This window comes from Anabrus simplex, chromosome 14 (genome assembly GCF_040414725.1).
Source record: "Anabrus simplex isolate iqAnaSimp1 chromosome 14, ASM4041472v1, whole genome shotgun sequence".
Lineage (NCBI taxonomy): Eukaryota > Metazoa > Arthropoda > Insecta > Orthoptera > Tettigoniidae > Anabrus > Anabrus simplex.
The window spans coordinates 88,706,787-88,728,604 of NC_090278.1; the positions used below are offsets into that span (position 1 = coordinate 88,706,787).

A 21,818-nucleotide genomic window follows, 5' to 3' on the forward strand; every position below is an offset into this window, starting at 1 on the left:
TGATTATAATTGAGGAGCCATCTGATGGAGTGATGGCGGCCCCGGTCTACATAACGGCTGAGGGGATTCGTCGTGCCGACCACATAACACCTCGTAATCTGCAGGCCTTCAGGCTGAGCAGCGGTCGCTTGGTAGCCAAGGCCCATCGGGGCTGTTGCTCCATGGGGTTTGGGTTTCTGTTTATATACTTAGGAACTTATCTTAATGATGTCCTCCTTTGTCTCTACTCCAGCATTTACTGATCTTTCTCTTTTATGTATTTCACTATCACTAATAGTTAATATTTTAAATGTAAGTTCATACTGAGTAACTTGATGCTCTGGATATGTAAACTAAAATAAGTGAACTGTTATTTTTACAGGGATGGCTTCAACAGCAATATTTTGCGCTTCAGAGCCAGCCTCATCTCTAAGAACCCTGACGATAATAAACGTTTCTTCATTATCAGTTTCTTTCTATGTGATGATACCATCTCTGTCAATGAGGAAGTAATGCCAAATATAGGTAAGAGATTTGCATTGATAATGTGGCCTATTCACAAAACAGAAAATTATGATAAACTTGAGATATTTGTAGGAAAATCTACAGCTCAAATTTATCATGGAGCTAATGAACCAGATGTTAGGCCCCTTTAACCATTTTACTGGCGAGTTTTGATGACCATGCGAGCCCTCTGGGCTGGTGTATTTTAGGAAGAAGCACTTTTACAGCTAAATTTTTTATGATAATATTAATTTGTTAAGAAGGAAGCCAGGCTTTTCAGTATAGGTAGGTAATAATTCTGCCCGAAGGCAGGTCCAAACCTCCGCAGAGGTGTTCCTGAGCTGGAGTTTATGTGCGGTAGGGTGGCCAGTTCCTTTCCGCTCCTCCATTCCCTTACCCCCCACCAACAGCGCGTGGCAACCCATCCAACTCCTGACCACGCCCAATGTTGCTTAACTTCGGAGATCTCACGGGATCCAGTGGGCTTTTCAGTATCAACTCAGTTAAATGTAAGTTAAACGTTTTCAGTCTGTCGAACACACGTCAGTATAAATATTATAACATACCTGTAAAAAAAAAAAACATTATTAAACAAGGAATAAAAATACACACTATTTAAAAAAAGAATGACATGTTTTGTTCTTGAAAGAACATCATCAGTTTCTGTCAAATCACACTCAAATATTTAGAATATTTGTTTATTTCTGTTCAATACTTATAAGTTCAATATATAAAGCAACACTTTTTTTTTTCTTTCTAGAAGCAGGTTGGTTTTATTGAGGATTCAAATACATAATGTTATTTCCCAATCCTTTTGCTACAATACCCTATTTTTCAACATAATCTCCGTTCAATGCTATGGTTTTACGCCACCGTAATGTGAGGGCCTGTATGCCTGCAAGGTACTACTTGACTGGTCGATGTTGGAGCCAACATCGTGCTTCATCGATAACTTACCCATCCTCCGCGTAGTGCTCCCCGTGGAGTGCATCCTTCATTGGGCCAAACAGATGGAAGTCAGAAGGTGCAAGATCCGGACTGTATGGTGAATGAAGAAGAAAATTCCACTGAAGTTTTGTGAGATCCTGTCAGGTGCACAGAATTGTGTGAGGTCTTGCCTTGCCATGGAGAAGGTTCACTGTACTTTTGTCCACTGCCAGGTATCCGTAGACATTCTGCAAGCGCCTATGAATATCTGTGATGCCCTGGTTTTCTGACAAAAGAAACTCAATAACTCCTCTCTGTTTGCTATGCACCTCCATTACAGGCGTCATTTTGAAGGCTAGTTATAGCGCTGTCTGTACGAGACAAAGTGGGAATATTCAAAGCTGTGCCAAACAAAATTCCAATTTTTTTAAAAAAAATTGGCCGAGAAATAAAATGCATTGCATTATATATTGAACGCCCCTTGTATTAAATAACTTTTATATGTGTGACCCGTTGCATGGAAAAGGATCTTAATTTTCATTTTTCATTTTTTATACTTTTGTTTTGTGGTTGCTAAAATGGGCATAAGATACTGAACATTTAGAAAAACAGAGTTCATACTTCTAGGTGCAATACTTCAGAAGATATTAAGTATTGACTGTTGCTATTAAGATAACTGTATTATGAGCAAAATACAGTTACAACTTTGACTGATTTTCTTACTAATTATACAAAGTTTTGACGTAGAGTGTTGAAGACTCGAACTGCTGCATTACTTCGTTTGTGAAGGAGACCCATAGGTAGCGCAAGAAGTGAAAACATGGAGATGCTATTTCTACACCCTCTGCTATAAAACATCCATTGCCAACTTCGGGTCCCTTTCTGCACAATGGGTTAGATATATATAAAACAAAACAGAAAATTTAAAGAAACAATACAATAAAAACATATTCAAATTCAAACATGTGTTTTTGTTGTTTTTAACCATTTTTATGTTAGGACATTTAAAAAATTAAATAAGGTCTTTTACATGCATGTGATTTTAATCTGTAAGCTGAAGAAGAGAATATTAATTCTTGAAACATGTACTTATATAGGTATTTGCGACCTCGATGTTGGATTAAGGAATATGATAAGGTATAGAAGTTTAATTAATAAGGCTGTTCAACTTTTAAATCTTTCCATGATCTGACTTCAGACTGGTGTAAGCCAGGTCGGTTTCTATCTTTATAGTGGATGAATATTTTAGTGCAAAAGGACCAAATATTCAAAATAATTTTATTTGGAATGATAAATATTAATACTACCTTGGAAAGAAGTGCATTTGATGTATTAGTAAATATACTAGATTTTGAATTGTATTGACTGAAAAACTATGGACCTTTGGTAGCCATTATGGTCAAGCTTATAGATATTTTTCATCATCAGTCTTTTTGTATAAGCTAGACAGGAAATTAACCCACTCTGTTGTTAACTTCTTCCATTTTAGTGAAATTGAGAGATATGAGACTAGAGGATCATTAAGGATATCTCCCTCTCACTCCAATTCAGTAAAGTATGGAGTGAAAGACATATAATCGTCCTGTTATAAAGAACTGTAAATCGATTAAAATGTTTTAAGGAAAAACTGAAGGAATATTACTCCTATACAGATATCTTAATATAACATCTATATAACTTACTTTAATTAATACATGGATATATTGTCCATATTTAATATCTTACAACCATGCAATATCTGAATATACTTCTGAAAAACTATGATGCTAACACTTTAAAAAACTATCTCTTAGTTATCCAAAAATGTACCTGTCACTTTACTGACAAAGCTATACTATCTGTAATATAAGGTTTGTTCCAACACGAACAGGAACAGTTTGCAAACTGTCTGACGTATGCGCAGTAAGAAAAGAGTGTTCCAACAAACCTCAAACTTAAACGCAGACTTGGAGTCAGTTGTTCCAACAGACTGCGGACCGTTCATGAACCAGTTTGCAGACTGGCAAAGCAGTTCGTGGTCCAGACCAAGAACTGTTCGTTAGTGACATGCACAGTACACCAAAATAACTGTAAGCTGTGCATTTTGGTCCACAGCTGTAAACAGCTGATCGGTCCTCATCATATGGCAGAAGCAGACGACATGTTACACATACTATTTCAATTAAATACATGTATGGCGTTATTATAGAATTAAAACGTCATATTTGACTACACACTACCAAAATAACAGACACTAGATATAATAAGAATGATACATGATGAATATTGATGATATTGAAGGAGTTTCTGATAATTTTATGAAGTTAGACTCCAGTGAAGATGATCTGGAGATACAATATCCCAAAAGTGAAAAATTAACATTATTTAGGGAAGTGATTATTATTTTTTACTTGTTTGCAATTATGTTTAAATGATATTTATTGATTGATTGATTGATTGATTGATTGATTGATTGATTTGATTTGATTTGATTTGATTTGATTTGATTGATTGATTGATTGATTGATTGATTGATTGATTGATTGATTGATTGATTGATTGATTGATTGATTGATTGATTGATTGATTGATTGATTGATTGATTGATTGATTGATTGATTGATTGATTGATTGATTGATTGATTGATTGATTGATTGATTGATTGATTGATTGATTGATTGATTGATTGATTGATTGATTGATTGATTGATTGATTGATTGATTGATTGATTGATTGATTGATTGATTGATTGATTGATTGATTGATTGATTGATTGATTGATTGATTGATTGATTGATTGATTGATTGATTGATTGATTGATTGATTGATTGATTGATTGATTGATTGATTGATTGATTGATTGATTGATTGATTGATTGATTGATTGATTGATTGATTGATTGATTGATTGATTGATTGATTGATTGATTGATTGATTGATTGATTGATTGATTGATTGATTGATTGATTGATTGATTGATTGATTGATTGATTGATTGATTGATTGATTGATTGATTGATTGATTGATTGATTGATTGATTGATTGATTGATTGATTGATTGATTGATTGATTGATTGATTGATTGATTGATTGATTGATTGATTGATTGATTGATTGATTGATTGATTGATTGATTGATTGATTGATTGATTGATTGATTGATTGATTGATTGATTGATTGATTGATTGATTGATTGATTGATTGATTGATTGATTGATTGATTGATTGATTGATTGATTGATTGATTGATTGATTGATTGATTGATTGATTGATTGATTGATTGATTGATTGATTGATTGATTGATTGATTGATTGATTGATTGATTGATTGATTGATTGATTGATTGATTGATTGATTGATTGATTGATTGATTGATTGATTGATTGATTGATTGATTGATTGATTGATTGATTGATTGATTGATTGATTGATTGATTGATTGATTGATTGATTGATTGATTGATTGATTGATTGATTGATTGATTGATTGATTGATTGATTGATTGATTGATTGATTGATTGATTGATTGATTGATTGATTGATTGATTGATTGATTGATTGATTGATTGATTGATTGATTGATTGATTGATTGATTGATTGATTGATTGATTGATTGATTGATTGATTGATTGATTGATTGATTGATTGATTGATTGATTGATTGATTGATTGATTGATTGATTGATTGATTGATTGATTGATTGATTGATTGATTGATTGATTGATTGATTGATTGATTGATTGATTGATTGATTGATTGATTGATTGATTGATTGATTGATTGATTGATTGATTGATTGATTGATTGATTGATTGATTGATTGATTGATTGATTGATTGATTGATTGATTGATTGATTGATTGATTGATTGATTGATTGATTGATTGATTGATTGATTGATTGATTGATTGATTGATTGATTGATTGATTGATTGATTGATTGATTGATTGATTGATTGATTGATTGATTGATTGATTGATTGATTGATTGATTGATTGATTGATTGATTGATTGATTGATTGATTGATTGATTGATTGATTGATTGATTGATTGATTGATTGATTGATTGATTGATTGATTGATTGATTGATTGATTGATTGATTGATTGATTGATTGATTGATTGATTGATTGATTGATTGATTGATTGATTGATTGATTGATTGATTGATTGATTGATTGATTGATTGATTGATTGATTGATTGATTGATTGATTGATTGATTGATTGATTGATTGATTGATTGATTGATTGATTGATTGATTGATTGATTGATTGATTGATTGATTGATTGATTGATTGATTGATTGATTGATTGATTGATTGATTGATTGATTGATTGATTGATTGATTGATTGATTGATTGATTGATTGATTGATTGATTGATTGATAATCAGCAACAGCATAACACCAAATTACAAAGATCCAAGCTATGTACAATAGATATTAATCTAAAATGAAAGATATATAAATGTTTACAAAGTACACAAATATACACAATAAAAACTGTACAGTCCTATATAATACATATTTACATTATATGTATTCCATGTAGTGAAATAAATCATTCAGTAACCAAAATTCTCTTTTATCCTCAAACGTGTTGACCTCGAATCTCTGGCATAACCATGAACGCATGCGCATTGTAGTTTTTCTTGACCGTTTACGAACCATTCCAACAGACTTAAGTTTAGCAACGGTTCCCAACGAGTACGTAGTTCGCGCGTGCACTTACATCAGTCCATGAATCGATACAAAACCGTGTGCAAACTGCTTGTCGGAACAAACCTATTATTATTGTGTCTCCTTAACAAAAGTATGTACTTTACTGTCCCTATCACGAGCCATAGACCCATGGGACCTTTTGTCATAAATGAACAAACAAACTAACAAACAAATAAATAAATACCACAGGGACCTTCTGTTTCTGTTTTCTAGTAATGAACCAACATTCTGTCCCATATAACAGCGCAGGTCTTGTAGGTTTGAGACTTAAGAACTGTCGCTGAGCTGGCGTGGAGAGAAACAGACTTCTAGGCATCTCTTGGACTGTCATCTATGCCCAGATTCATGTACAGGGTTGGAACTGGCACTGGCTGGAAATAATGCCATCAATGTAGCCAAATACTGGTCACAACTTGTGTAAATATTGTGTATATAGTGTAGATATTTTCATGTAATACTTGATTTCTCCTTTTTGATTTTTATCTATGATCTTCTGTGTGTTATACTTCATATGCAAATTTTTTGAGCGCTTCATTTATAACTATATACGATTAATTTTTTCATGTATATTTTTCATATTCAGTATCTCTTTCTTGTATATATTGGTACCTCTGACAGGAATAAATAATACTGAGCTGGCACTGTCCGTTAAGGTACTACAGTCAGATGTGTGATGTGAAGAAGGTTAGCAGAACTTTCCTTTATGATTGTTGTCTTCCAAGGTTATTGCAGCAAATGATGAACAATATTAAGCATGCTACATTGTAATATCAGTATTGACTTTTAAAAAATAGTGAGCCAATGGGTTAAAAGGCCATTTTGGAATTAAAATAGTTTATTTGTTTCTGTGTAGGTTTCCAGGGAGGAATGTTCTTTTCACGCAACAAGATATACAAGCCTGGTCAAGAACTGTTTGTTCCCAAAGAGCCTGATATCTACACTCAGGATGACTTCTATGTGGGCAATGTACTGGTGCTCAATGACTTCTTGTTCATGCTGATGGATGCTGATGAGTATGCTTACCGTTATATGGAGGTCAATTGTCATGAGGTGAGATGATACAGCAGGATACTCTCAAGGAAATGTGCTTATTGACATTTTTTTTAGAAACCGAGACACATTAGACTTGTCATCAAGTACGTGGAGAAATTGTCAGATAACTTCAGCATAATAACTGTAGGGATATAAAAAAACAGTAACATTAGTATTTTCAGCACTTCCACGATAGGAAACATATCTTGAAAGATTACCACTCTCTTCCTTAGTCATAAACAGTTTGTTCTCTCCATCATTTCTTGGGTCTACATGTAGGTCCCACCTCGACATAGTAGGTCTGATGATTGGAGCAAGGGGAACGATTCCCGCTTTTGCCGCTAATTTCTAGAAACAGATGTCTCTGCCAGTTACAGCATTATGGGAGATTGCTATCATAGCCTTAAGGGGCTCACTGATAATTCTAAGAAATCACTGTTACAATTAGGTTACCTTCAACATTTATCAAGTATAGTATATCTATTTATCTTCTAAAAATAAATGTAAAAAGTATACTTTGTCGCAAGGCAGCCTCTGCATGAGAGGAAGTATTTCATAAAATAAAATAACATTGATTTCGGGATCCTCGTTCCTCCACTTCTCATTCTCCTTGTGTTTCTCGTATTACCATATTTCTTATTTGGTCCTGTCTCCTCTTGGCCAACAGACTTCTTAGAAATGTCAGCTCACTTGCTTGGAGTTTACTTTCCTCCACTTTGCTCGTTACCCTAGTTTTAGCTCTTTATATAGAGACTGGTAGAAAGTAGTTCTTGTACATGATTTCCATGCATTGTGTTGGCTCTTTCTTACTCCATAACAGTCCTCTCACTCTGGTAAATCCTTCCAGTGAACTTCACTCTTCTGTTTTTCTCCTGTGTCATATCGCACTCCCAAGATACTGAAATATTACACCACCTCTTCCATTCCTTGATCCTAGTGTAAGAACGGCAGTTTTGCTTCTTGATTTTCCTTCTCCATTCTTCAATCACTTCAATCCATAGGTTTGCCTGTTCTTGAACTTCCTCTTCACTCTCACCTTACAGAACAATATCTTAAGAATTTTTTCTCATTTTACAAGTTGTTTTACGTCGCACCGACACAGCTTATGGCGATGTTAGAACAGGAAAAGGCTAGGAATGGAAAGGAAGCAGCCGTGGCCTTAATTAAGGTACAGCCCCAGCATTTGCCTGGTGTGAAAATGGGAAACCACGAAAAACCATCTTCAGGGCTGCTGACACTGGGGTTCGAACCCAGTATACCCTGAATACTGGATACTGGCCACACTTAAGTGACTGCAGCTATCGAGCTCGGTCATCTTCAGAAAAGAACCATGCTTTTAGTGTTCTTACACTGATCGTCTTTTTGATTTCTTTCAGTATTTCATCCAAGATGATAATGAACAGGAGAGGTGACAGGATATTCCCATATCTTAGTTCCATTCTTACTTTGAATTCCTCCATCTCTCCTACTTTGGTATGAACTTCAAGTACATTTGTTGTGGAACCATTTCTTATCCAAGGCCAACCAAATTACACCTCTGGGAATACAATTGCATGCTTTCTTCAGATTGATGAAGGTCAGAATTTAATTTTTGTTTTATTCCCAGTATTTTTCCACAATTTGTCACATTGCAATTATCAGGTTCATCGTTGATCTTTCACTCCTAAATCCATGTTGTTCCTCTTCCAGTTCGGGTTGCACTAGAATTCTTTCAAATGCTTTCATTTCATGCAGAGTCAGGGTAATTCCTTTGTAGTTCCCACAATATCTTTGGTTTCCTTTCAATCAGTCACTACTTATGTGCATTTAGAGCAGTCGCCCTGGTGGCAGATTCCCTATCTATTGTTTTCCTAGCCTTTTCTTAAATGATTGCAAAGAAACTGGAAATTTACTGAACATCTCCCTTGGTAAGTTATTCCAATCCCTAACTCCCCTTCCTATAAACAAATATTTGCCCCAATTTGTCCTCTTGAATTCCAACTTTATCTTCATACTGTGATCTAACCTACTTTTAAAGACTCCACTCAAACTTATTAGTTTACTAATGTCATTCCACGCCATCTCTCCGCTGACAGCTCAGAACATACCACTTAAATTAAGAACTAGTGTTAGGTTTAATGGTCCACCCCATCAATACACTTTACAAGTAAAAACTATTTGATATAAAACTACATTAAACATACTTTGGAACATGTTTCGTCTCATTTGAGACTTCTTCGGCCATAACGTCTCGTAGCAGATTACAATGCTCATTGTTGCTGTCTACAAATTTAAAACTGGAAGAACCCATGTCCTTTATGAATTGTTTGAGAAGACACTAAACATAAAATATACACACTATTTACATACAATTTTTCATCACTTGTTGCAAAAAAAAATCTTTCTTCACTGTTAAAATTGGAATGACATTTCTTGAAAATATGACATATAGTGTTGGTAGCTTCAGTGCAGTGACTGAGGGAGATTTGAATTCTGGCCTCACAATAGGAAAATGGGACCAAATCCACATCAGAATATTTGAAAGCTTTAATTCGTATGGAAATTCCTTTCAAAAAATAAGCTATTTCTGGTAGAAGGAATCTAATGCTTCTGAGATAGCCTGTCGTATGGCAAAGATCTGTGCTGCATGACTACCATATTGGTAGCTTAATTCTTATGATTCCTTTTTAAAAAGACAAGGTCTGGAAAGAAAGATGTATAAAATTAATGGGTTTAAAACCCTCGGAAATTTAAGAAATGAGTTTCCGTCACAAATGCGTGATGGAAAAGCTTACCATCAAAGTTGGTGAAACTCCCTATAGCTGGTTCATGACTGAGCCTCGCTCTGACTTGCTTCTTGCCACGCCTCTGCCCGTGTTATAATTATGTTTCCTCTCACCCGGCAAAACTTGGCTAGGGGCGGTAGGTGGAGGAGCAGTGTTATTAGTAGGAGAAGGGGAAATAGCTCAGCCTATATGTAGAATGTGTTTTAGAGGAGGTAACTTCAAATTATTAATTTTTCATGATGATAAAAGTGACGGTATCTGTTCATATAACAGATTTTGTTCTCTTGTACGTCATTCAAATTTTTGTTTGCATTAATACTCTGATCTAAACCTATATAAAAAATTTTGTAATTGCTCATCAGGTTCCCTTTGCTCACTTTTTTTAAAATGGTCAAGTCTCTGTTTATGTCAGTACTGTATACTGGTATACCCATATGGACACTCATAGCAGAATACTTCGTATGCCTATTGGCATTGACGTGTTTGAGATATCTAGTTTGAAAACTCCTGCACGTTTGCCCCATGTACGTGACAAAACATTGATCGCACTTGAGTTTATAGATTCCTGAATCTAAGTAATTCTCTTTATTGTAATTTATACTATTATGGCTATAAAATATATGACCATTATTGTTCTTTGTTGAAAATGAGACTTGATAGTCGTGTTTCTTAAATAATTTTGTGATTTGAAAAATCCGTGGGTTTGTAAATGTAAAAGTTGCGTACTTTGAACTCTTGTGATTCTCTGGTGTTAGTCTTATGTTGTTCTTTCTTTTTACTTATAATTTTATTAATGGTATTAACACTGAACCCATTCATAATGGCTATCTTCTGCATGTACCGTAATTCTTTTTCTCTTTCCGTATGAGATAAAGGTAAACTGAAGACTCGATAAACTATACTGAAATAAGCAGCCCTCTTATGACTCTCAGGATGTAAAAAATCATGAAGTTTGTAAATTGTAACATACCACCTACTCGAGCAGCTCGTCTCCTTTCTCCTAAGTCTTCCCAGCCCAAACTTTGCAACATTTTTGTAATGCTACTCTCTTTGTATTGAACAGGTGGATATATAAATAAACACTTGTAACATACTTTGTATTTACGTACATTTCAATACGGACCTAACATGAGAATTATAACATGTAATGCTACTCTTTTGTCGGAAATCGCCCAAAACAAATTGAGCTGCTTTTCTTTCAAATTTTTTCCAGTTCTTGAATCAAGTAATCCTAATGAGGGTCCCATACACTGGAACCATACTCTAGTTGGGGTCTCACCAGAGACTTATATGACATCTCCTTTACATCTTTACTACAACCCCTAAATACCTTCATAACCATGTGTAGAGATTTGTACCCTTTGTTTAAAATACTCTTTATGTGATTACCTCAATGAAGATCTTTCCTTATATAAACATTTAGGTACTTCTTTAATATACGGACAGTAATTCCCTTTTCCCATTCTTTTGGAACTTCCTTCTGTCTCTAGGCTGCTTTAAACACCCTACTTGACCAATATATTCCCAAATGCCCAGTAGTTCAAATCAGTTCTATACTTATTTCATCCACTCCCGGTGAGAAAACATTTCTCATCTTCTTTAGTTGCTTCTTGCACTTCAGACAGAGTTATGGCATTCTCATCCTAAGGAACATCCATCAGTGTCAGGGATTCCTCATTTGATTTGTGTAGATCCCATTCCACATTCAGTTGATTCTGAAATTACATTTTCCATCCTCTGTTGATGGCAGGAGCTCCAAGGACAAACATAAAAACACAAAGAGACTAGGCCAATCTCCACATAGATTAGGCTCTCTCCTCATCAATCCTAATTCCCATCTATTCACAGCCCCTGACAAACTCATTTCTGTTTTCCAGTTGGGAATATCTTCTGACAGATGAGATGGATGTAGATAAACAGGGATTAAAAGGGGAGAGACAATCTATATAAAGACAGCAGTCTACGAAGATGGAGCAGAAATCCATGCTTAAATCCTTTCATTTTTTTATACACACTATACAGTGACTGTCGTTATCTTGCTTTTCTGTATCAGTCACTTCAACAACCAGATCCTCCATGTTTCTTCTTCCTGTGCACAGCACAGGTGGTCTCTCTTCTCTAAAGTAGATACTAATCTCTCTGAGGTGAGTCTTGAAGACATGCATGAAGGGCATTCTTTCTCTTCTCTACTGCTAGGTATCATTGAACCAGACCTCTTTTGGGTCCTCTTTCTCTGAATCAGTGATTTTAGTTTATCCCTTCTTTGCTCTGCAGAATCTCCTTATTCCTCTAGATCTTCCAGTGATTAAAACTTATTTTGAATTGTGATTTGGTACTGTAATCAAGTGTCCTCATCTTTTGACCTATTAAGGTTACATCTCTTTGCATCTTCCTGCTCAATGCATGAGATTCCCTTAGCTAATCGTTGTCTTAGTTTGTAGATGACTCGGTGGTAATGGGAGCTTTAGTCCGCCCTCTGGTAGCTGTGCACATTGATGACATCGCGTTGGTGTCTCTTATCCATTAGTGCATTATCTATCTGGTTTTTGATGTTGCCATCCAGCAATACCCATATATTTTGTGGGCTGCCTTGATATACTCTTGATACGAAGCATGTTATTTAATTAAGTACTGTTTTTAAATATGGCCGCTCCAGTACATCGGTCGTCGTTCAGAACATGTACGCTCACAACATACATCTGTAGGCTAGCCACAAATGCCATTATGGAAGCATTTGGCTGTATTTAGATTTGTTTTTGTGTATTGAAAATGCCTCTGACAATTTAATGGTCCAGCCGAGTGTGAAGTATGCACTGTGATTCGTTTTCTAAATGCAAAAGACATCAAAGCTGTTGAAATTCATTGGCAGATTAATAAAGCATATGGGGAACACACTATGAGCAAAGGAATGGTAAAAAAATGGGTGAGGGCATTTAAAGAAGGCCTTATTGATGTCCACGACGAGAAGCGTATTGGGCGACCAACTGTCATTACTGAAGACCTGGTGATCACCACTTGTTCCTGTACTTGAAAAAGCATTTAGGAGGTCAGTGCTGACAACCTAAAAATGACCGTGCTGCAGCGGTTGGCACATAAGGTGGAAGATTTCTATGAGGATGGAAATTAGAAGCTGGTTTCACGATGTGACAAATACCTTAATATGCTTGGAAGTTACAGTATGTTGAGAAGTAGTGTAAGGTACAGGATTATTTGTGGGGGAAAAAAAAAAAAGAGTTCTTTAAAAATTACATTACTTTTTTTCTGTATCAAAACAGTACTTACTTAAAAAATATGCCTTGTATAAAGATTGTATGAGACAGCAAAACTAACTAGCTTTATACCATTCTCATTAGAGTCGAGGCTCTTCATTCCAACAGGAGGGCTCCGTATTCATTCCTTCCCATTTCCACATCACAATCGTCTCCCCGGCAGTTGACTTGGGCACCTTGCAAAGGACAATCAGTAGCCACTCCTCGTTTGAAGTCAGTAAACTCCCTTGCTCCTCCCAGTCTGCGTTTATCTGAAATATCAAGCCCTCGGCCATCTTTTATAGCAGCAGCAGTGTTCGTAGTGATATCTAGGTTTTAGGTTGCTTGTACAAAGGAATTTCCAGATACTTTTGGTCAGATAGTGTTCTGTGCCTCAAATGGCAGTGCGCTGGCCTCTCACTGCTGGGATCCATGATTCAAATGCCGGTCACACCATGTGAGATTTGTGCTGGACAAAGCGGAGGCGGGACAGGTTTCTCTCCAGGTTCTCTGGTTTTCCATGTCGTCTTTCATTCTAGCAACACTCTCCAATATCATTTCATTTCATCTGTTGGTCATTAAACATTGCCACAGAGGAGTGCGACAGGCTTCGGCAGCCGGCACAATTCCTATCCTTTACACTAGATGAGGGCTTCGTTCATTCCATTCCTAACCCAGTTGAATGACTGGACACAGGTTGAGGACTTTTCAATGTATTCTTCTTAGCGACTATATCAGCATGATTTAAAAATTATATTTTTTTAAAATGTTAACACATACCTTTTTTCAATCTTCCTTTGATTAACGCTGTAGTACAGTCAGTCAGTGTTATTCTTAAAACATCTAAAATTCTGCCATTTCTCATTGTTAGAATGATTTGTTGTTTCTGTTTCTAGTTCCCCAAGAGCAACATTCTTCTTATTTTGGAAAAGCTACGTGAGGCACTGAAGCCGGTGTACAAGGACTTTGTGAAGGAATATCTGGAATCAGATGCTAAGAAGTGCGGTGTTGTTCCATACTGTGAAATGAGGTACAAAAATTAAATGTTCTATGTTAGTTGTTGCATCCGGGAGATAGTAGGTTCGAATCCCACTATCGGCAGCCCTGAAGATGGTTTTCCGTGGTTTCCCATTTTCACACCAGGCAAATGCTGGGGCTGTACCTTAATTAAGGCCACGGCCGCTTCCTTCCAACTCCTAGGCCTTTCCTATCCCATCGTCGCCATAAGACCTATCTGTGTCGGTGCGACGTAAAGCCCCTAGCAAAAAAAAAATATGTTAGTTGTTAGTTTAAATACAAGTAGTGCAACACAGAGTTAAGTTATTGTGACAATGAGAGCAAACTCAGGGCCGTTGACACGAGTACCAGCTCAAAAACAAAAATGTGGATAGGACCATTAGAGAACAAAACAACAGCATTGGCAAATTTTGAAAACTTCTAGAAGGAGCCAGACACTGGTTAATAGTGTTGAGAAATATATACACTATAAAATGAATTAAATGAAATGAAGTCTTAAAGGAAGCAGATAAATATTGTTAGTTTGATAGTAAAATAACTAATGATGGCAGAAGTACGGAGGACATAAAATGCAGACTAGCACAAGACAGAAAGGCCTTTCTTTAGAAAAGAAATTTGCTCACTTCAAACATTGGTATAGGAATTGGAAAGATGTTTTTGAAGCTTTTTGGCTGAAGCATGGCATTGTATGGAAGTGAAACATGGATGATAACTAGCTCAGAAAGAAACAGAATAGAAGCTTTTGAAATGTGGTTTTACAGAAGAATGCTGAAGGTGAGATGGATCAAATCACAAATGAAGGGATACTGAACCAAATTGTTGAGAGGAGATCAATTTGGCTAAATGTGACAAGAAGAAGAAATAGAGTGACAGGACACATCTTAAGACTCCCAGGACTTATTCAGTTGGTTTTCGAGGGAAGTGTAGGTAGTAAGAACTGTAGGGGTAGATCAAGGTATGAATATGACAAACAGATCAGAGCAGATGTAGGATGTAGAAGTTATGTAGAAATGAGAAGGTTAGCACAGGATAGGGTGACATGGAGGGCTGCATAAAACCAGTTGATGGAGTGATGACTCAAACAGCATAAAATGCCCAAATATGCACTTACATATATGCACTAAAAAATGGTTCTGAATTGAGCTCGACAGCTGCAGTAGCTTAAGTGCGGCCAATATCCAGTATTTGGGAGATAGTGGTTCGAACCCCACTGTCGGCAGCCCTGAAGATGGTTTTCCGTGGTTTCCCATTTTCACACAAAGCAAATGCTGAGGCTGTATCTTAATTAAGGCCACGGCCGCTTCCTTCCCATTCCTAAGTCTTTCCTATCTGATCGTTGCCGTAAGACCTATGTGTCAAATAAGAAGTGGATAGTATGTAATAGACCTATGTGTGTCGGTGTGACATAAAGCAACTAGCAACAACAAAATGTTCTCAATGCATACAGTTAGGATATGAGATGAGGCCATCAATATATCATGAAGTACTCAAGTTTTTAATCACAAAAATAAACACAATATTGCTTAAACACTCAAACATGTTATTCGTAACTTTCTTTTTCTTTCTGCCGGGCTGAGTGGCTCAGACGGTTAAGGCGCTGGCCTTCTGATCCCAACTTGGCAGGTTCGATCCTGGCTCAGTCCGATAGTATTTGAAGGTACTCAAAAACATCAGCCTCGTGTCGGTAAATTTACTGGCACGTAAAGAACTCCTGTGGGACTAAATTCTGGTACCTCGGTGTCTCTGAAAACCATAAAACAAATAACATTATTATTATTATTATTATTATTATTATTATTATTATTATTATTATTATTATTATTATTATTATTATTATTATTATTATTATTATTATTATTATTATTATTATTATTATTATTATTATTATTATTATTATCTTTTTCTTTTTAACTTTTCAGCCAAAACAATTTAGAAAACTCTGAAATACTATAATTTTCTTCATATTTTCTGGATGAAGCTTATTACTCCTTTCAGTAAAAATATACTTTCGTACAGAAAATGTCTTTGTGACATCACAAGAAGTTAAAATTGAGCAGTTAGCTAATGTTAATGTCCACATCAACATCAGAACCTTGAAGGATTTTGCTAATTTCCCACAGCTTCTTAAGTCCGTTATTTGTTGCAAGGATGCTTTCCATTTTCTTCTTTACATCACTGCTATGTTCTCCACTAGCTGCATCCAGACTAAATAAAAAGGTCACTAACTAAGAAAATATAATTTTTAAATTTCTAATTTTTGACCCCTGATGGATTATATCCCTTCTTAAAGCTTTAGTCAAGTGTAGTTTAGTCACACAGCCGTAGCGGCCAAGCCAGACTGAAGAACATGCACACTTATAACCATCAGCCATATGAGCTTGCAGCTCGCTCTGACACTTAGCAGCAGCTGTGAATGCTGTAAACACAAACTTTTAACATTGTGTTTATAATAGGATATCAAGGGACCATCAGGAAAGATCAAATTATTCACAAATTTTAATTGAAATTGACCAAATTCTACCGTATTAACTGTTCCATTTCTTTATTTTCACAGGAGGAAACTGAAGGAAATTCTAGGTGATAAGATCACAGAGCATGAGATGATAACAATTGCTCGGCGCTATAATGCTCGTAAGAAGGAAAGAAAAATGGATAAGGAAACTTTGAGGTGAGACTACAAGCTTTGTTACCTACATAAAATAATCATTGGCTATACCAAATGTAATACGCTTCCAACATATTTCCCTATACAAGTTCCCCTGCACCCAACACACAACCAGCATACTCGTCATGCGCCCTGTCCCTCCCTAACCTTACAACAATGCTCCATCTTTCACCGTCTTCCTACTCTTTGTAATTCACTACCCGATATCGATATATTCACACCCTTTGCATTTTTCAAACTCAAAATTAAAATTTCCTTTGAAGTGCTCTCCAGGTTTCCATTTTCTTCCGTCCTTCCAAACCACGAGCTTTCTTCTTCCTAACTCTGTAACCAACCCTTGCTATTTATTGTTGCCATTCTTGTTACATTGTTATTATTGTTAACTAACTGTTGATATTTAATATTGTTGTTTATATCAATTGTTATCTATTATACTTATTTACATTTTTTATATTATTAGTGTAAAATGGCCCTCCATTGGCTGTATCTAATAAGTAATTAAATAAATAAATGAATAAATACATAAATAAATAAATTATAATACATGCGGTCATCAGACCTATGTACTTATAAGCGTTTAGTTAATAACTCAGGGGCGTATCATTAAGTACACAAACCCGTTATGTCCAATTTTTTGCTTAAACTACTTAATGGTAGTTATGTGCTTACTGTGCAGCAGTCCTATGTAGTCAGACAGTCTGAGCCTAAATGAGCAGAAACACATGATTGTAAAAGTGCCTAATTTAAAATTCCAGAGAAAGACAATGTCTGCTGTCATGGGAGCAGGCGGATTCCAGGTAAACGTGTGTAAAGCTTGACTAAGATTATTGCAGTATGTAAATGTTCACATCACACCTTTCCTCTTGTGGCAGCACACTGATTACTAAACACTGCAACAGATGAAGCTGTATGCACAACGCGGCAGTGGGGTTGTATGAGATGATTAGGTGAGGATAATGGACTCGGGAAGACTCTGTGCCTCAGTGCGGCAGTGCGCCGGCCTTTCATCGCTGGGTTCAGTGATTCAAATCCCATTCATTCCACGTGAGATTTGTGCTGCATGTAGTAAAAGCAACTGCTCAAATGGTTCCACCTATTCAGTACATTTGAACAGTTGCTTTTTCTGCTTGTAATAACAAGCTATCCACTTCATATCCATATCACTATGACAATCTAACAGTTAAAGAAATATTTATCCACCTAATCGATACTTTTTATTTGCCTTTGGCAATTTTATAATATCATTAATAGTACATGTTTTTTAGCTTAAAAGACACTTAAAAACGTTCTATTATTATTATTATACAATCTTCCTGCAACAGCTGCAGGTTGCCCAAAGACAAAGAGTACCTTCACAACAATAATGGATGTGGATACAATAGATAATGTGTTAGTATGATGTTAAATGTAGGCAGTCGAGTGAGGCATGTCAAACATTTATTTGAGGTCCGCAAGCATGGTTCTTGAAGATCATGATGGACTTCTTGAGTGTGGTAATCGCGATGTTATAGATAAAATCTCTATTTAGCCCAAAGGTATTGCAGAAGTTGACAAAAAATGTAGGTATTGTTCCTCGAGCACCTAACATCAAGCCGATTACAGAAATGGATGAGAGTATATATTTTCGCTTGTAGAAGTCCGCCGTTTCTTTATAAATTCTTCTTTTTTCTGCATCGACCTCTTCCGGCTGGTTTTCGTTGGTCTCAAATCTAATTGTTGGATCAATGATGAAACTTTCAGAACAGGATGTCAGTGCGTCAGTTGCTTTCTCTGTTGGAGAGACCGTGTACTTCTTCATAGACATTATAACCTTGTCCTCTCAGAACGTTAGCTATCATTGATCTGACTACATTATGATGTGAGGTGCGCAGTAATTCACCATGTGGACAGGCTCCCAGGACGTGTGAAAGAGTTTCGAACTCTCTGTGGCAACGCCGACAGAGGCTGTTGCCCTGGGATCTGCCAGGTACAGTATGCACAGCAGAGACAATATTTTAGTTAAGGACAAGTTATTAATCACTTTTTAAGCATTCTTCCCCACCCCTCCAACACCCCCCCCCCCCCCACCTCCTCACCACCGCCATCCTCCCTCAATGTATACAAATTTTTAAGTTTCCCATGAAAAATTATCAAGGCTAATACGAGAACAGACATTCTGCATATTTTTACCTTATTACACTTAAGCTTATGTAAATATAGCTGTTGATGACTGCAAAGCAGTAGAAACCTGTACTATTAATGATTTTATAAAATTGCTAAAGGAAAATAAAAAGTATCGATTAGGTGGATAAATATTTCTTTGATTGTTAGATTGCTTTCCAATACGGACCAGCATGAGATTCATTGCATAAGATTTGTGCTGGACAAAGCGGAGGTGGGACAGATTTTTCTCCGGCTACTCTGGTTTCGCCTGTCATTGTTCATTCCAGCAACACTTTCCAATATCATTTCATCTGCCAGTCATTAATGATTTCCCCAGAGGAATGCGGCATGCTTCGGCAGCCAGCACAATTTCTATCCTCGCCGCTAGATGGGGGCCTCATTCACTGCATTCCTGATGTGGTTGAATAACTGGAAACAGGCTGTGGATTTTCAATGGTCTGAGCTATGGACAGTATGAAAAGTAGATGGAGACGAGGATGACGATATTTAGACTCTGTTTTTACTGATTTTATTATCAGAGTTGCAGAACTAAATGAGGCAACAGAGTTAGTTGCAATAGAGGATTGTGGACGCAAATAGTTGATTCCCAGGGGCTGTGCACCGAGCGAGTCTGAGCTCATTCCATCAGATGATACGTCTCCACTTCTCAACTAAGCTTGTTTGGTCGGAGAACAAGCCTGTTGTTAGAGCGAACAGAGAGAGGCTCTGTGCAGACTCAATGTTGCTCAGTTATAAGTGGGCTGGGTATAGCAGTCCACTCAGTGGGGAATCAAACTACAAGTTGTTGCCTTGGATTTGCTTCACTTGTGTGCATTACAAGTGTTAAAATCTTTCTTCTAGTATTATAATATCTGCTATGGTCTCCTTTTAGCATTCTCTCCATAGTAGCATCCACAAGCAAGGCACTACATCGTATCTGAATGGAGGTTGACGATCCACACAGACAGCTCTGACCTTGACATTGAGCAGCCGTGCCATGTGAATTTTTTTATAAAGGAGTTAAAATGATTCTTTTTTTTTTTTTTTTTTTTTTTTTTTTTGCTAGGGGCTTTACGTCGCACCGACACAGATAGGTCTTATGGCGACGATGGGATAGGAAAGGCCTAGGAGTTGGAAGGAAGCGGCCGTGGCCTTAATTAAGGTACAGCCCCAGCATTTGCCTGGTGTGAAAATGGGAAACCACGGAAAACCATTTTCAGGGCTGCCGATAGTGGGATTCGAACCTACTATCTCCCGGATGCAAGCTCACAGCCGCGCGCCTCTACGCTCACGGCCAACTCGCCCGGTATAAAAAAAAAAAAAAAAAAAAAAAAAAAAAAAATTCTAAACATTGTTTTGTTCACCTCTAACAGTCTGTTATTAAGACATATTTTATGTAAATATGTACATAGGTGAACCGTATTTCAGTTTTCCATAGACCATCCATGTTCATGAATAAATCTTGTTTTCACTTGATTACTTGTTAATCTCTTATTATTTATTTCAGATCCATTGTTCACACCGAACTGAAGAGATACCTCTTCAATCAGTTTGAACGATTGCTGGAAACCTTCCGCCATATGGACCCGGAACGCACGTGCTTCGTGGACCGCAAAACAGCTTATTTTGTGTGCAGAGCTGCCAAAGTTCCAATAGACAAGGCGCTCCTCAATGTAGTCTTGGAACAGTAAGTTATGACATAGAAATTAGAAGTTAGTTTTCATGCTATTTTATATAAACATATGTTCACTACATAGCCTCTGATGACTGGACAATCCTTGAAAGCCAGTAGACTGAACAGCTGATGATGATCTGGTGTCATCTACTTGATGTTGACTCCTGGCAACTGCCTCAAGCTGTTTCAATCCTCAGCCATATACTTTTGATGGAGTCTATCCAGCTCAATGCTGGCCGTCCTCGTCTCCAAGACCTCTCCACCTTCCCAAACATAACAGTCTTTTCCAATGAATAAGAGCGTCTCATGTGTCTAAAATATGTCAGCTGAAACGAAATGAAATGGCTTTTAGTGCCGTGAGTGTCTGAGGACAAGTTCGGCTCGCCAGATACAGGTCTTTTGATTTGATGCCTGTAGCTGACCTGCACATCGTGATGAAGATGAAATGATGATGAAGATGACACATGTACCCATTCCCAGAGCCAGCGAAATAAACCAATTATGGTTAAAATTCCCGATCCTGCCAGGAATCGAACCCAGGACCCCTGTGACCAAAGGCCAGCACGCTAACCATTTAGCCATGGAGCCGGACATGTCAGCTGTAATCTTGTAATAAATGTCTCAAGAGACAGATCTGGTATGATCTTTGGAATGACCCCCTCATTTGTGTTCTTGGCTGTCCAAAGGATACGCAATATCCTTTTCCAACAGCAGAGCTCAAATTTATCAATATGCTTCCTACCTCGCTTCCTTATAGTCCAGCTTTCATAACTATATGTAGTTATGGGAAAGACTAATTCCTTAACCATTCTGACTTTAGTACGCAAAGATACATCTGAACTCTTGAAGATCTTTTAATGCTGTTCTTCCAAGGGCAAGTCTTTAATGAATTTCTGCACTGTTTGAGCCACTTCTACTGAATGTTGATCTCAACAAACAGAAACTATTCACCTCTTTGATTAGGCTGCTTCATTATTCATCACAGTGTTTGATGGTGACCCTGTTGTCATGCTTTTGGTCTTGTTGATATCCAGTATAGCTCAGATGAATTGGACATACGCATGATTAGTGAACACTTCATCCAACTTTTCTTGCCCAATGGGATATTTTGTACAGATAGACTTTGTCCATTCAATTTTATCGAGGG

The 21,818-nt window shown here is 36.7% G+C and overlaps 1 protein-coding gene across 1 annotated transcript in view; it reads left to right on the forward strand.

The window, feature by feature from the left end:
• LOC136885270 (EF-hand domain-containing family member C2) overlaps positions 1 to 21,818 on the forward strand; it is a 76,513-nt gene that overhangs the window by 42,099 nt on the left and 12,596 nt on the right. Inside the window, exons 8-12 of the mRNA XM_067157760.2 lie at positions 362 to 504; positions 6,981 to 7,177; positions 14,069 to 14,202; positions 16,744 to 16,857; positions 20,504 to 20,683. Coding sequence (XP_067013861.2) covers positions 362 to 504; positions 6,981 to 7,177; positions 14,069 to 14,202; positions 16,744 to 16,857; positions 20,504 to 20,683 — 768 coding nt within the window. The remainder of the gene's footprint in view (positions 1 to 361; positions 505 to 6,980; positions 7,178 to 14,068; positions 14,203 to 16,743; positions 16,858 to 20,503; positions 20,684 to 21,818) is intronic.